This window comes from Papaver somniferum, chromosome 3 (genome assembly GCF_003573695.1).
Source record: "Papaver somniferum cultivar HN1 chromosome 3, ASM357369v1, whole genome shotgun sequence".
NCBI classification, from domain to species: domain Eukaryota; kingdom Viridiplantae; phylum Streptophyta; class Magnoliopsida; order Ranunculales; family Papaveraceae; genus Papaver; species Papaver somniferum.
Window position 1 is genome coordinate 200679265 of NC_039360.1, and position 14587 is coordinate 200693851.

The following is a 14587-nucleotide window of genomic DNA, read 5'->3' on the forward strand; positions in this document are numbered from 1 at the left end:
GGGAGCTAGGCTTATCAGATGTAAGTTTGACTAGTGACTCACAGTTAGTCATTAGAAAAATCGAGCTCAAACATCAAACTTTGGATCCAAAACTATCTTCGTACCTAAAGTTAGCACAGGAGCATGCGTCAAATATCAACAATGTTACATTCAGACATGTTTGTCGAAAAGATAACAGACACGCAGATGCCTTAGCATTCATATCATCGATGCTAAGAGACAAAAATACCACCTCCGTGCAAGTTGGAAGGATATACGAGCCTTCGATAGAGGGACCAATCTCAGAATATGAGGAGGCTTTGGATGTTCAGACTCGAGCCATGAGAGAAGCTGAGAAAGGAAAAGAAGATAAAGAAGAACCAGATAACGAAATCGAAGAATCTGACAAAGACCAATCTATGTCGGAAGAAGACAATAAATACGAAGCATAGGATGATTGGAGGATTCCAATTCACAAATACCTTGACAAAGGTACCTCACCAGCAGATGTCAAGGAGGCTCGAAAACTTGAATCAAAAGCAGCAATGTACAGCTTGCGTGATGGAATACTGTATAGAAGGTCATTTCTTGGACCTCTGATGTTGTGTCTCTCAAGAACCGAAGGCAGAAGGATACTCCATGATATACACAGCGGAGATGCCGGTAATCATAGCGGAAGAAGGTCCTTGGCAGTCAAAGCTAAAATGCAAGGATACTACTGGCTAAGCATGGACGAAAATTCAAAGAACGTGGTTAAGCGCTGTGAGAGATGCCAATGCTTTGCCAGGAAGATTAAAGAACCAGCAACGGAGCTTAACTCATTCATCAATCCTTGGCCATTTGTCAAGTGGGGGGTTGATATTGTTGGACCCTTGATAGAGGGAACCCCGAAGAGAAAATCCCTTATTGTGGCTACGGATTACTTCACCAAGTGGGTGGAAGCAAAGGCTTTGGCGAGAATTAGGGACACAGATGTCTTTAAGTTCTTGTTTGAACAAATCATATGCAGTTTCGGAATACCAGACGCCATAGTCTCTGACAATGGCAAGCAGTTGCAAGGAAAGAACATAGATATGTTGTTCGATACTTTCAACATTCAGAAAAACAAGTCCACTCCTATATACCCTAAGAGCAACGGACAATCGGAGGCGACCAACAAAACAATAGCAATGAACTTGAATAAAAATCTAGGAGCATACAAGAAAATATGGTGCGAACAACTACACAACGTCCTATGGGCCTACCGAACTACAAGAAGGGAGGCTACGGGAGAAACTCCATTCTTGCTGACCTACGGAGCCGAAGCGGTCATCCCAACGGAGATAATACTTCCAACAACGAAAACGGAGGCATGTGAGAAGAATATAACAAAAAATCTAATGTTAGAAAAGCTGGATGATCTCGAAGAAAGAAGAGAAGTGGCCTTACAAAAGATGGTGAATTATCAACGAAGGCTAGCTCGAGAATACAACAAACGAGTCATCCTTAGAAACTTTGTGGTCGAGGAATATGTGCTACGTCAAATTTCACCATACCAAAGAAAGAAGGAGTGGGGAATGCTAGATCCAAGATGGGACGAGCGCTACATTATACATGACGTCATTGGAAAAGGGTCTTACTCCCTAAGAACCCTAAAAGGTGAAGTATTACAACACCCTTGGAATGCAATGTACTTTAAAAAGTACTACCCGTAAGAGAATGGTGATTACTCACGAGAAGAAGGGAACGTGAAATAGCCCACCATGTTATATCCCTGATCAAAGGTACTATGAACCTTACTAATCAATGAAAGAAACTTTTTGCTAAGAGAAAGTCAATTTTTGATTAGGTACAAATTGGGTTAGAATAGACACCCTCCGCCAGGACTGACGATGAGATAAGGCAAGACATAACTGCGCATATGTCAATACTCGGATCCTCAGAGTGATGGATCCATTCATGAGGAAATAAGAAAACGTAAGATATCCCCTATAGAGATACCTTGTCGAAGTAAAGCATCCTTCGCGCTGAATGCGTAGGGTTACAAGAAAACTATTTCCCACGTAGGAGCCTTCTCCACCACGGTACCTTCTGGACAAAGGATACTTAGGTAGGACGATGAATTTTCCACCCAAGGTTAAACATACCTTAGCACCTTTTGATGACCTGAATGTGCAATCATCTAGACACAATACGTCTACAAACAAAATATTCATGCAATAAGATAGGTACAGTAATAATGTTACCAAAATATGACTAACATGTCTTAACAGTTGCAGATAACAAAGGTTCAAACCATCACGAAGTATTGTTTTAAGGAAAGGAGACAATACAAAGTCCCCTCAGCTGGGGGCATAATACAACAAAAAGTTCAGTAAAGATAGACTGGACACGGCGTGATCAAGGGTAAGGAAGAATATGAAAGACTACTCCTTCAGCTTGTAGCTCAGCTTCCGCAAAGGCAGCGTTGATGTAATCAATGGCAGAACGCTCATATTATACCTTCATCTGAGAAGACTGAACCTCCAGATCCGAACCCGACTTCTGACGAAGCTCCATCACTTGAGCACTAAGCTGATCATTAGCTTGCTGAAGAGACTCAGCCTTGAACTTAGAAGCAGCATCAAATTGACGGGAGATCTCCATCGAGGATATCTGGCCTTCGAGACGATTGATCTTTGCATTTGCACCCACCAGCTGTTCTTGAAGACCTGCGAGAACGAATGGTTTAAGCAATAAGAAGAAGCGGGAAAAAGATATAAACAATTCTGCTGGAATATAAGGACCCTAAGCTATTTCCTGCATGGCTAAGGGATTCGTCTAAACTATGTTGGGCATCCGCAAGGTCCACCTTAGCTGCTTCAAGATCTTCCACAAGGGTATCATGTTCAGTTCGGAGATCATCAACATCAATCCGGAGCGAAGCACTCTTAGAGGATAAAACTTGGTAAACATTCTCTAACTCTTTCAAATTCCTAACTAAGGATGCATGAGATATGGAAGATGACGCATATCCTTCCTAGACAAGTCTATTCTTAAGAGAACAGACCTCAGAAGATGAAACACTATGCTCTGCAGTAACCTTAGCTAATGAAGCACAAGCATCTTCGAAATCAGCATGATATTTTTTGTGGATGATTTCTTGGGCTGAGAGGCGTATCTCAACTAAGGCAATATCCTCCTTTTTCTTTAAAATGAGACTCTCCTTCCAATTAAGGGCTTCATCACATTTTTTACGAAGCAAAGCCATCTGCTTTACTAAATCCGCGTTATGAGCAGATTCAAGGGACATTTGGGCCTCATTATGAACAGTTACGTTCATGAACCTGTCAGACTTCTTCTGATAATACCAAACATCGGAGGTTAACTTGTCTACTTGATCCCGGAGATATCTAAGCTCACTAGAGATACCAGCTGGCAGTCGAAGGTTATCTCAAGACTATGCCACGAAACAAGAACAAAAACAAGGCTAAGGGAAATAAGAAACGAGCCTATGGTTTTGGAGGAAGCCAGAGCGGAATCAGCAGCTTTACACCCGTCTGATCACTCTTTTCAGAGTATCAAAGATAAATAATTATAGTGTAGTTGTGTTCGAACCACATAGATTGTCGGTGCTCAGAAGAATTTTTTAGCAAAGCAATAGTATAATTTTGATTTGTAATTGAGAAAGTAGAGAACAATATTTGAAAAATAAAGGAATAAGTGATCGTTGTATCTACCAAGACTTTGAGGTTCCACCTAATGTATTCAAGTATTATGTGATCACATTATAACCCGAATAGAACTGAATAATGATTCGTTCTACCCGGAAGATATAGCAAATTGGGATTTTAAAGTAACGAAAACAAATAAAATATCATGACTGATTGATTATGTTCTAAAAAAAATTTCAATTGAGAAATGTCACATGGATTCCCTAGCATTCAATGTATCCGCAAATCACAATGAATCTAAAAAGTTTGTAGACATCATCAACACAAAAATGCAATCAAACAGAGACCAAGAAATGGACTAAAACATGAAATTCATTTATGATCACTGTAAAGAATACTAGAACCCATTAAGCTTCCCCTCTTGTGTTGGCAGAGAGGGGTTTAGCTTCTCATTGTTGTGTAGATAGCCATTAAAAGTATTCAATCAAAAACTCTAACACACATGAGAAAGCATGTGCCGAGAATGGACATGCTTTTATCCCATTTGCTTTTGATACTTTCGGGTATTTGGCTCCAGAGGCGGTTGGACTTCTTACGAGGGTTCAGAAAGTCATGCACAGTAATGTCATGACCCCCGACTCGAGAGAGTTTGTTTTTAAAAGAATAGGTTTTGCAATTCAAAAAGGGCTTGCGGCGCAGCTTGTTGCTCACTTGCCTGCTATGTAATTTTTACTTTAGTTACTTTATTTTAATCTTAAAAACAAGAGAACTAAAAAGAACTGAACTAAATAGAAAGCAAAAGAAAATTCAGATTGCAGTATTCAATCGTACCCTTCTTGGTTGATTGTTGTGCTCCTTTATACACATATTTTGTGACTTGTTCTCTGACTTCTACATTCAACCCTGTTTTCCTGCCTTATTCATCTCTCCGTTGGGTACACAACACACCCATCTCTAATGACTTATTCAAACCCTTCCTGGATTGGGGAAAAAATCAATCCATATAATTCTATCTCTTCCTTACTGTCGACTTATCGACGTATTGTGGGCTTACAGTTTAACTTTCAAAACTCCATTAGGAATGTCTCCTTATAGGGCTTGTATTCGGAAAAGTATGTCATCTACCTGTAGAGTTAAAAAAAAAATTATTGGGCAATCAAAAAGCTTAATTTTGACCTAGATCAGGCTGGTAAACATAGGAAATTGCAGCTGAATGAGCTCGAAGAAATCAGAAACGAGGCTTACACTACTTCCACGAACTATAAAGCTAAAATGAAAATGTCTCATGATAAGCATATTATTAGGATAACATTTGAACCTTTAGATAAAGTTCTTCTATATGATTCTCGATTACATTTATTTCCTGGCAAGCTTAAATCTCGATGGACAGGTCCATTTATTGTTAAGAATGTGTTTCCTTATGGTACTGTTGAGATTGAAAATACAAATAATGGCAATATTTTTAAGATTAATGGGCAGAGGTTGAAGCCATTTTTGGAACTTGTGAATCCAGAAGTCGATACCACAACTCTGGAGGATCCTTATTATGCTTGATTGGATGTGTTTTTCAGATGTCTGGCTGGAGACATAAAATTCAGTGCTTTAGGAACACAACCCTTGTGTTTGTGGCTATCACAGCTGGAAGCCCTCACGAGACAGACTCGTTCTCTTGTGTAAGCTTGAGGTTTAAAGGCTTGTTGCATAGGCTAAATGCAGCCGAACTGACCTGTGCGACAGTGGTAAAATAATGCTGTTCTATTTTATTTTCTTTCTTTTCTTTATCATGAATAGTATGTTGTGCTCGGATGATTACCCATTTTCACCTTTGAATTGTTTTTAACCACTGTTACACAACACACCCATCTCTAGTGACTTATTCAAACCCTTCCTGGATTGGGGGAAAAATCAATCCACATAAATCTATCTCTTCCTTACTTCCATCACAACCAACACCAGCTTGAGAACTTGCTGCCATTCATTTCCAGATCTGTACAACCATCGTTTCATGGCTGAAACGGCCCAGATGCCATCATTATTTCTATCCTTCAATTCCATTTCCCTGAATCACCATTCATCCACCGAACGACACAAATTCAGTCCACAAATTGCCCCAAATCTGCTGATATTTCCGTGTTGTTTTCACTCTTCAATTCCATGACTTTACTCTCTTCAGAACTCCAACTAATCAACTGCTACAACTGTTGCAGTTCCGACCATTTCCATGAACAACGACTCTTCTATTTGTTTCTTACACCAGTAGCTTGATTCCATCTTCATTCAACATCTCAAATCTCAGTAATTAATCACCATTAGCTAACAACAAATTAGGTTAAAACCTTCACAGTATTAAGAATCCTGAACTGAAATCCCACTGTTGCTGCTGTTTAAGAGCCCTAGAAAGACCACCACTGCCTCAATCGACCATAGCCATACTACCCAACCTTCACTTTCAACTGCCTTCTAATTCTCAAGAACATACACCCAATTATCATTTAAATTCAAAACCCCTACATATGTTGCTTAATCTTCTCGTTACAGCCACAATCTATCAGCTGATTCCACCGTCAAAACCTCTTATTCTCGTCGATTCTTTCACTGAATCTTGGCTGAATCCAGTCCATACCCTTCTCCTACAGATCTTGTTTATGTCGCTACTGTAATCTTCAAATTCAGTTCAAACCAAATCTAGAAACCCCCAAAATAATCGATCTTGTCTTCATTCCCATCTCCTGGCTTCTCTCATCGACTGAACTTCAGTCTCGATCCGACTCCAAAACCCCACAAATTTGTTGTTGTTGCCTTCACTGATTTCCACCTTTGAAACAAGCCCGATTTCAGTCTAGGCCAAGAACTCAAATAAATCCATCCATTGTCACTGCTGCTCCCAGATCTGGTCGTAGCTTTGAGAATAAATGAAAACTCTTCTGATAGCGAAGAGCATATGTTGTCTGATGCTTGCCAAAAAGAAATGTGGTAATAGAGGATAACACGTCCTCCATTATTTTCACATGTGCAGTTCACGCGCTTAAACGAACAAGATGGCAAGGTGGTCCGGCCGCTGCAAATGAGTTATTGGTTTTCCATCCCAAAAACTCTCGTTAATCTCCCATTCTTTTAGCACCATGAGTTGCAAGTGCCAATTTATCTTCTAAGCCATTAGTCTTCCGAATTTCACTTGTAATTCCTGTAAATAATCTAAAACAATATTATTAGCTAAATATCGAGATTTAGCTAGTGTAAATGCGGGTTTAAAAATGTCTCACTTACGTGCTTATCAAACTCCCCCACACTTACATTTTGCTAGTCCTGAGCAAAACAAGAGAAAAAAATTATATCCGCTACACAACTGGATATGGAGAGACGTCTGCTAAACAACTACACAGAACCACTACATAGTGATTGAGAAATGTCTGCTACACAGCAAGACAAATCCTCTAAACAGCTGGATCAAAGGTGTCTGCTAAACAACTAGACGAATCCGCTAAACAGCTAGACAAAACCACTAAACAGTGGTGTAGAAAGATCGCTAAACAGCTAATCTTATCATGTAAAATTTTCACTTCATTTTTTTTTCTTTTTTTTTTTAAAGATGAAACATAACAGAATTATATGTAAAAGAAAAACAATAATCTTCAAAACATTAAAACATGGATTTACCCCACCCCCAACCTAATTTCTACATTGTCCCCAATGTAACAGTGGTTAAAAACAGTTCAAAGGTGAAAATGGGTAATCAGCCGAGCACAATATACGATTTATGATAAAGAAAAGAAAGAAAATAAAATAGAACAACATTATTTTACCACTGTCGCAGGTCAGTTCGGTTGCATTTAGCCTATGCAACAAGCCTTTAAACCTCAAGCTTGCACAAGAGGACGAGTCTGTCTCGTGAGGGCTTCCAGCTGTGATACCCACAAACACAAGGGTTGTCTCCCTAATGCACTGAAGTTTATGTCTCCAGCCAGAAATCTGAAAAACACAGCCAATCAAGCATAATAAGGATCCTCCAGAGTTGTGGTATCGACTTCTGGATTCACAAGTTCCAAAAATGGCTTCAACCTCTGCCCATTAATCTTAAAAATATTGCCATTATTTGTATTTTCAATCGCAACAGTACCATAAGGAAACACATTCTTAACAATAAATGGACCTTTCCATCGAGATTTAAGCTTGCCAGGAAATAAATGTAATCGATAATCATATAGAAGAACTTTATCTAAAGGTTCAAATGTTTTCCTAATAATATGCTTATCATGAGACATTTTCATTTTAGTTTTATAGTTCCTAGAAGTAGTGTAAGCCTCGTTTCTGATTTCTTCGAGCTCATTCAGCTGCAATTTCATATGTTCACCAGCCTGATCTAGATCAAACTTAAGCTTTTTGATTGCCCAATAAGCTTTGTGTTCTAACTCTACAGGTAGATGACATGCTTTTCCGAATACAAGCCTATAAGGAGACATTCCTAATGGAGTTTTGAAAGCTGTCCTGTAAGCCCACAATGCGTCGATAAGTCGTAGTGACCAATCCTTGCGATTTGGGTTTATCGTCTTATGCAATATAGCTTTTATCTCTCGGTTGGAAACTTCTACTTGACCACTCGTTTGAGGATGATATGTTGTAGCTACTTTATGAATAATGCCATATGACTTCATTAGCTTTTCAAAGGATTTGTTACAAAAATGAGTACCTCTATCACTAATAGTAGCCCTAGGGGTGCCAAATCTAGATAAAATATTCTCTTTAAAAAACTTAGTAACAACCTTACTTTCATTATCCCTGCAAGCAATAGCTTCAATCCATTTTGATACGTAGTCAACAACAACCAATATATATTGATAACCATAAGAAGAAGGAAATGGGTCCATAAAGTCTATGCCCCATACATCAAAAATTTCGACAATCAAAATAGGATTTAATGGCATCATATCTCGTCGAGAATTTCTTCCTACCTTTTGGCATCTTTCACATGCTTTGCAAAACAAGTATGCATCTTTGAAAAGAGTCGGCCAGTAAAAACCACATTGCAGAATTTTCAGGGCAGTTTTCTTACTCGAAAAATGTCCTCCACAAGCACTAGAATGACTGAAATTCAAGATACTTTGGTGTTCAAACTATGGCACACACCTTCGAATCAACTGATCTGGGCAAACTTTAAACATAAACGGATCATCCCACAGATTTTGCATTTCAGCAAAGAACTTTGTCTTGTCATGTTGAGTCCAATGAGCTGGAATGTAACCTACAACAAGATAGTTTGCGATGTCTGCATACCAAGGTGTTAGTGACACACTAAACAACTGTTCATCAGGAAAATTTTCTACCACATCACTTTGAAAAGACGACTCAAGTACTATCCTAGATAGATGATCAGCCACCACATTCTCAAATCCTTTCTTATCTCTGATTTCTAGGTTGAACTCTTGCAAAAGAAGAACCCACCTAATCAGTCTAGGTTTCACATCTTTCTTTGACAAAAGATGCTTAAGGGCTGCATGGTCGGTGTACACAATAACTTTAGATCCGACTAGATATAACCTGAACTTATCCAAAGCAAACACAACAGACAAAAACTCTTTTTCTGTAGTGGAATAGTTACATCGTGCATCATTTAAAGTACGGCTTGCATAATAAATAACACATGGTAGCTTCTGAATTCTCTGTCCTAAAACAGCTCCAATTGCAAAGTCACTAGCATCACCCATTATCTCAAACGGTAATAACCAATTAGGGGGTTGAATGATCGGAACTGTAGTCAATAAGGTCTTTAGCTTTTCACAAGCTATTTTGCACTCTTTATCAAACACAAAGTCTTTGTCTTTTGATAAGAGAGTGCACAGGGGCCTGGAGATTTTACTAAAGTCCTTAACGAACCTTCGGTAAAATCCCGCATGTCCAAGAAAAGACCTTATTTCCTTAACATTCTTTGGGTATGCCAAATGTGAAATCAGGTCAGTTTTAGCTTTATCTACCTCAAGTACCTAAGATGAAACAACATGACCTAACACATTTCCTATAGAAACCATAAAGTTACACTTTTCCCTGTTGAGAACAAGATTTGTTTCAGTGCAACGAGTCAGAGCTAATTCTAAGTGATGCAAGCAATCAGTAAAACTATCACCAAATATGGAAAAATCGTCCATAAATACCTCTAAATTCTTACCAAACATATCAGATAAAAAACTTAGCATGAGACGTTGGAATGTTGCTGGTGCATTGCATAAGCCAAAGGGCATACGTCTGTAGGCAAAGGTTCCATACGGGCATGTAAAAGTCGTCTTTTCATGATCTTCTCGAGCAATCTCCACTTGATTGTAGCCTGAGTATCCGTCGAGAAAGCAATAGAACTTATGACCTGCAAGTTTCTCAAGAATTTCATCAATAAATGGCAAAGGAAAATGATCTTTCCTACTAACATAATTCAACTTACGATAATCAATGCAAACACGCCAACCAGTGACCTTCCTAGTTAGGATCAGTTCATTATTTTCATTCTCAACAACTGTAATACCAGATTTCTTAGGAATTACCTGGGTTGGACTGACACATTTACTATCAGAAATAGGATATATCATACCTATATGTAACATCTTAAGAATTTCAGCTTTAACAACATCTTTCATATGAGGATTCAACCTACGCTGACCTTATCGACATGGTCTTGCATTCTCTTCCAAGTTAATCTTCTGCATACAAATACTATGGTCAATTCCTTTCAGGTCTGCAATAGTCCATCCTGTGGCACTTATGTGCTTCTTAATAACATCCAAAAGCATCGCTTCCTTCTCTTCATTAAGTTCAGCTGACATGATTACTGGAAATATTTCATTTTGACCCAAAAAGACATATTTCAGGTCACTAGGAAGTGGCTTAAGGTCAAGCTTTAGGAATTCTATGGATAAGGGTAGTGGCTTGGTCTCACTGATTGGAAGTTATTCAAATTTAGACCGCCACTTATCTGTATCCAGTAATGGGGATGTAAGGAATTGACTTCTTCAATGGATCCATCCTCATCGAAATCCAAAAGGTTAAGAAGACTGGCTTCTAAAGCATCCTTAGCTTCTAGATAAGATAGCTTTTCCTGCACAATAGTTTCAATCATGCTAACCTCATGGATATCATCACCGCCACTCGGATATTTACATGTATCAAAGATTTTTAATTCAACGGTCATATTCCCAAACGAAAGATTCATTATATCGTTTGGACAATTTATCAAAGCATTGGCAGTTGCAAGGAAAGGACGACCTAAGATGATAGGTATTTCATTACTAGCATTAACCACAGGTTGAGTATCCAAAATAATAAAATCCACTGGATAGTAAAATTTATCGATTTGAACTAACACATCTTCAACTACCCCTATCGCTACTTTAACTAATCTGTCCGCAAGTTGTAAAGTGACTGGGGTGGGTTTTAATTCACCTAAGCCCAACTGCTCATACACCGAGAACGGTAAGAGGTTTACACTAGCTCCCAAATCCAAAAGTGCTTGTTTGATCACGAAATTCCCTATTATACAAGAAATAGTAGGGCACCGAGGATATTTATATTTGGGAGGAGTGTTGTGTTTAAGAATAGCACTTACCTGTTCCGTGAGGAATGCCTTTTTTTGCACATTGTTCTTCCTTTTGATGGTGCAAAGATCCTTTATGAACTTGGCATACGCTGGAATTTGCTTAATCACACTCAAGAGAGGAATGTTAACTTTCACCTACTGCAAAATATCAAGAATATCCTTATTATCAGCCAATGGTTTAGTAGACAATAAACGATGAGGAAATGGAGCATGCATTTTCTTATCAACATCAAAATTTTCATTTTCAGTATCACTGTGACAGTCACCACCCTTGGGTTTTGGAGACTTCTCAGGTTCGTTTACCTTCATCGGAGTCTCTATCACCTTACCATTTCTAAGTGTTGTAACAACCTTAGCTTGTTCAATATTAGCATTATTAGCTTCATACTGGCCTTTCGGGTTAGGTTGAGTTTGGGCAGGCAATGTCCCTTTCTCCCTAGCATTGAGACGTGATTCAATAGATCATATGCTAGTTTTCAGCTCATCCAAAGTATGCAAGGTATTCTGATTTATTTGAGTATGTCCCTGCATAAAAGTTTGTAAAGTATCCTCAAGAGTCTTCTTATAAGGTGGCACATAAGGATTACTAGATGAAGACCCTTGAGGAACATTAACATCATTCATAGTAGGATCATTCTCCAACTGAAATTAGGGTGATTTCGCCAATTAGAATTATATGTTTCCGAATAAGGTGAGATAAAAGGTCTTTTGTATGTATTCATGGAATTTTCTTGGTCATGTAACACTTCTTGAAATGATGGGATTGTAGGATAATCCTTAGTGTAGTGTTCCATACTTTCGCAAATACCACAAGCATGTTCTACCGAGTCAGCTACCTTAACTAAATTTGGTTTCTGAATATCATCAACTTTCCTATGCAAGCTAGCAATTTTAGCATTCAAATCATCTTCCTCACTCAGCACATACATTCCAGACCTAGAGCTATCTAAGGGTTTGGACTTATTTCTATCCATTGTGCCTGAAGTATCCTAATTTTTGGCATTTTCAGCTAGCGAATCGAAATAACTCCAAGCATCATCAGGTGACTTATTCAGATTTTTCCCATTACACATCATTTCAACAAACTGACGCATACCAGAATTCAGACCCTCAAAAAAGAAGTTAATAATTCTCCAAATTTCATAACCATGATGAGGGCATCTAGAAAGTAAGTCTTTAAACCTCTCCCAACACTCGAAAAAAGACTCATGTTCATTTTGAGAAAAATTCATAATATTTTTGCGAAGAGTGATGGTTTTATGAATAGGAAAAAACTTTTTCAGAAAATCTCTAGTCATTTCATTCCATGTCCTAATGGTATTTGGTCGCAAAGAATGCATCCAAGTCTTAGCTTTCTCCTTTAGAGAAAATGGAAACAATTTCAGTTTTACAACATCTTGAGTCGCAACAACAAAAGGCATAGTAGTACAGACCTCATCAAATTCTTTCAAATGTATGTATGGACTCTCGGAGTCCAATCCATGAAACTTAGGCAGTGCTTGTATCTGCCCATACTTAGTCGACACATTGCCAGCATTAGCCGGAAGAACTATACAAGAAGGTGTAGAAGTCCTTTCCGGCTGCAAATAATCCTTAAGGGTTCTAGGTCCATCAGCATTGGCTGCGGCTTCAGCAACTATTCTAGCATCTTCAGCCTCAGCCGCTAATCTCTCGGCTTCACCTGCCATTGGATGACTAGGGTGATTCTCTAATACATTATTAGAAAAACGGTGATACTTACGCAGTAGATTAAAATGATCAGACCTAGAATACTGCATACACAAAAGAAACAAGAAACGGATACAATGTTACCCAAATGGCTGTGATTTCGGCTAGATTTCATCCTAATCACAACTGAAGCAACGACACTGATTCCCTGCACCCGTAGCAGCTCCTAACGTCGCCAAGTCTTTAGAGCTATCTTACTCCATGTTACGAAGCAACAGAAATTAGCAAACTCTAAAACAAAACTAAAAATAAACCACAATGAATCTAAGAAGTTTGTAGACACCATCAACACAAAAATGTAATCAAACAGAGACCAATAAATGGACTAAAACATGAAATTCATTTATGATCACTGTAAAGAATACTAGAACCCATTAAGCTTCCCCTCTTGTCTTGGCTGAATCCAGTCCATACCATTCTCCTATAGCTTTTGTTGATGTCGCTACTGTAATCTTCAAATTCAGTTCAAACCAAATCTAGAAACCCCCAAAATAATCGATCTCGTCTTCATTCCCATCTCCTGGCTTCTTTCATTGACTGAACTTCAGTCTCGATCTGACTCCAAAACCCCAGAAATTTATTGCTGTTGACTTCATTGATTTCCACCTTTGAAATAAACCCGATTCCAGTCTATGCCAAGAACCCAAATAAATCCATCCATCGTCATTGCTGCTTCCAGATCTGGTCGTAGCTTTGAGAAGAAATGAAAACTCTTCTGATAGAGAAGAGCATATGTTGTCTGATGCTTTCCAAAAAGAAATGTGGTAATAGAGGATAACACGTCCTCCACTATTTTCACATGTGCAGTTCAAGCGCTTAAACGAACAAGATGGCAAGGTGGTCCGGCCGCTGCAAATGACTTATTGGTTTGCCATCCTAAAAACTCTCATTAATCTCCCACTCCTTTTGCACCATGAGTTGCAAGTGCCAATTTATCTTCTTAGCCATTAGTTTTCCGGATTTCACTTGTAATTCCTGTAAATGACTTAAAACAATATTATTAGCTAAATATCGAGACCTAGCTAGTGTAAATGCGGGTATAAAAATGTCGCACTTACGTGCTTATCACCGTCCTTAGCAACTTTAGCAGCATTTTTAGCTCTCTCAATAGCCAACAGACAAGCCTCCAAGGATTTCTGAGTCTTCCTCAGATCATCCTCCAACGAAGATACCCTAGCAATAGAAGCAGCATCACTGGAAGAAGGTTACTGTGTGCTAACGAAGGAATATTCTTGATGAGCACGCTCCAACAAAGCACTTAAGTGAGTACACTTAGCCCTATAGAACTTGAACAAGGTGCATCCAACATTTATTTGCTTCCAAAGCTGCAAACAAAGGAGTATACGTACAAACGAAGAATCAAAACAACTGCGAAGCGGTAAGGTAGAAATCACTTACTGAGAACGCTGAGAGACGAGGAAGGAAATCAGTGTAGGTGTCCATGAAAGCCTCCATATCTTGGATGCTACCCCTGCGGATTTCACCAAAGCTTTGGCTGGAGCGAAGGAAGTCCGGGTCAAAGAATAGAACCTTAGCCGCACGATATTGAGCAGACAGCACATCCCACTGCGAAACTACCTCAAAAGAGCTATCCAGGTGATGACGATCAACCTAAGCAGAAAAGGGGCCCTTCAAGTCCCGCAGAATGGCTTCAAGAATGGCATCATCAGAA

At 38.9% G+C, this 14587-nt stretch overlaps 1 protein-coding gene and 1 non-coding gene across 2 annotated transcripts; one reads left to right on the forward strand and one right to left on the reverse strand.

Moving 5' to 3' along the window:
- Positions 1 to 10500: 10500 nt before the first annotated feature.
- LOC113360527 lies at positions 10501 to 12161 on the reverse strand. Its single transcript, XM_026604030.1, has 4 exons — positions 11932 to 12161; positions 11327 to 11623; positions 11197 to 11276; positions 10501 to 11120 (listed from the first exon to the last, which is right to left on the reverse strand). The coding sequence occupies exons 1-4, from the start codon at positions 12159 to 12161 to the stop codon at positions 10501 to 10503; spliced, it is 1227 nt and encodes a 408-aa protein (XP_026459815.1).
- A 169-nt stretch (positions 12162 to 12330) lies between these two features.
- LOC113362359 lies at positions 12331 to 12434 on the forward strand. Its single transcript, XR_003365708.1, has one exon. It is a non-coding gene; the product is annotated as a small nucleolar RNA R71 (small nucleolar RNA).
- The last annotated feature ends 2153 nt before the right edge of the window (positions 12435 to 14587 follow it).

Coding starts and splice junctions, on each gene's coding strand:
- LOC113360527 (XM_026604030.1), bottom strand. CDS start 12,161: ATGGATAGAAATAAGTCCAAACCCTTAGATAGCTCTAGGTCTGGAATG. Junction 11,624..11,931: donor ATCCCATCATTTCAAGAAGT/GTTACATGACCA, acceptor TCTCAATGCTAG/GGAGAAAGGGACATTGCCTG. Junction 11,277..11,326: donor GATATTCTTGATATTTTGCA/GTAGGTGAAAGT, acceptor AGCAAATTCCAG/CGTATGCCAAGTTCATAAAG.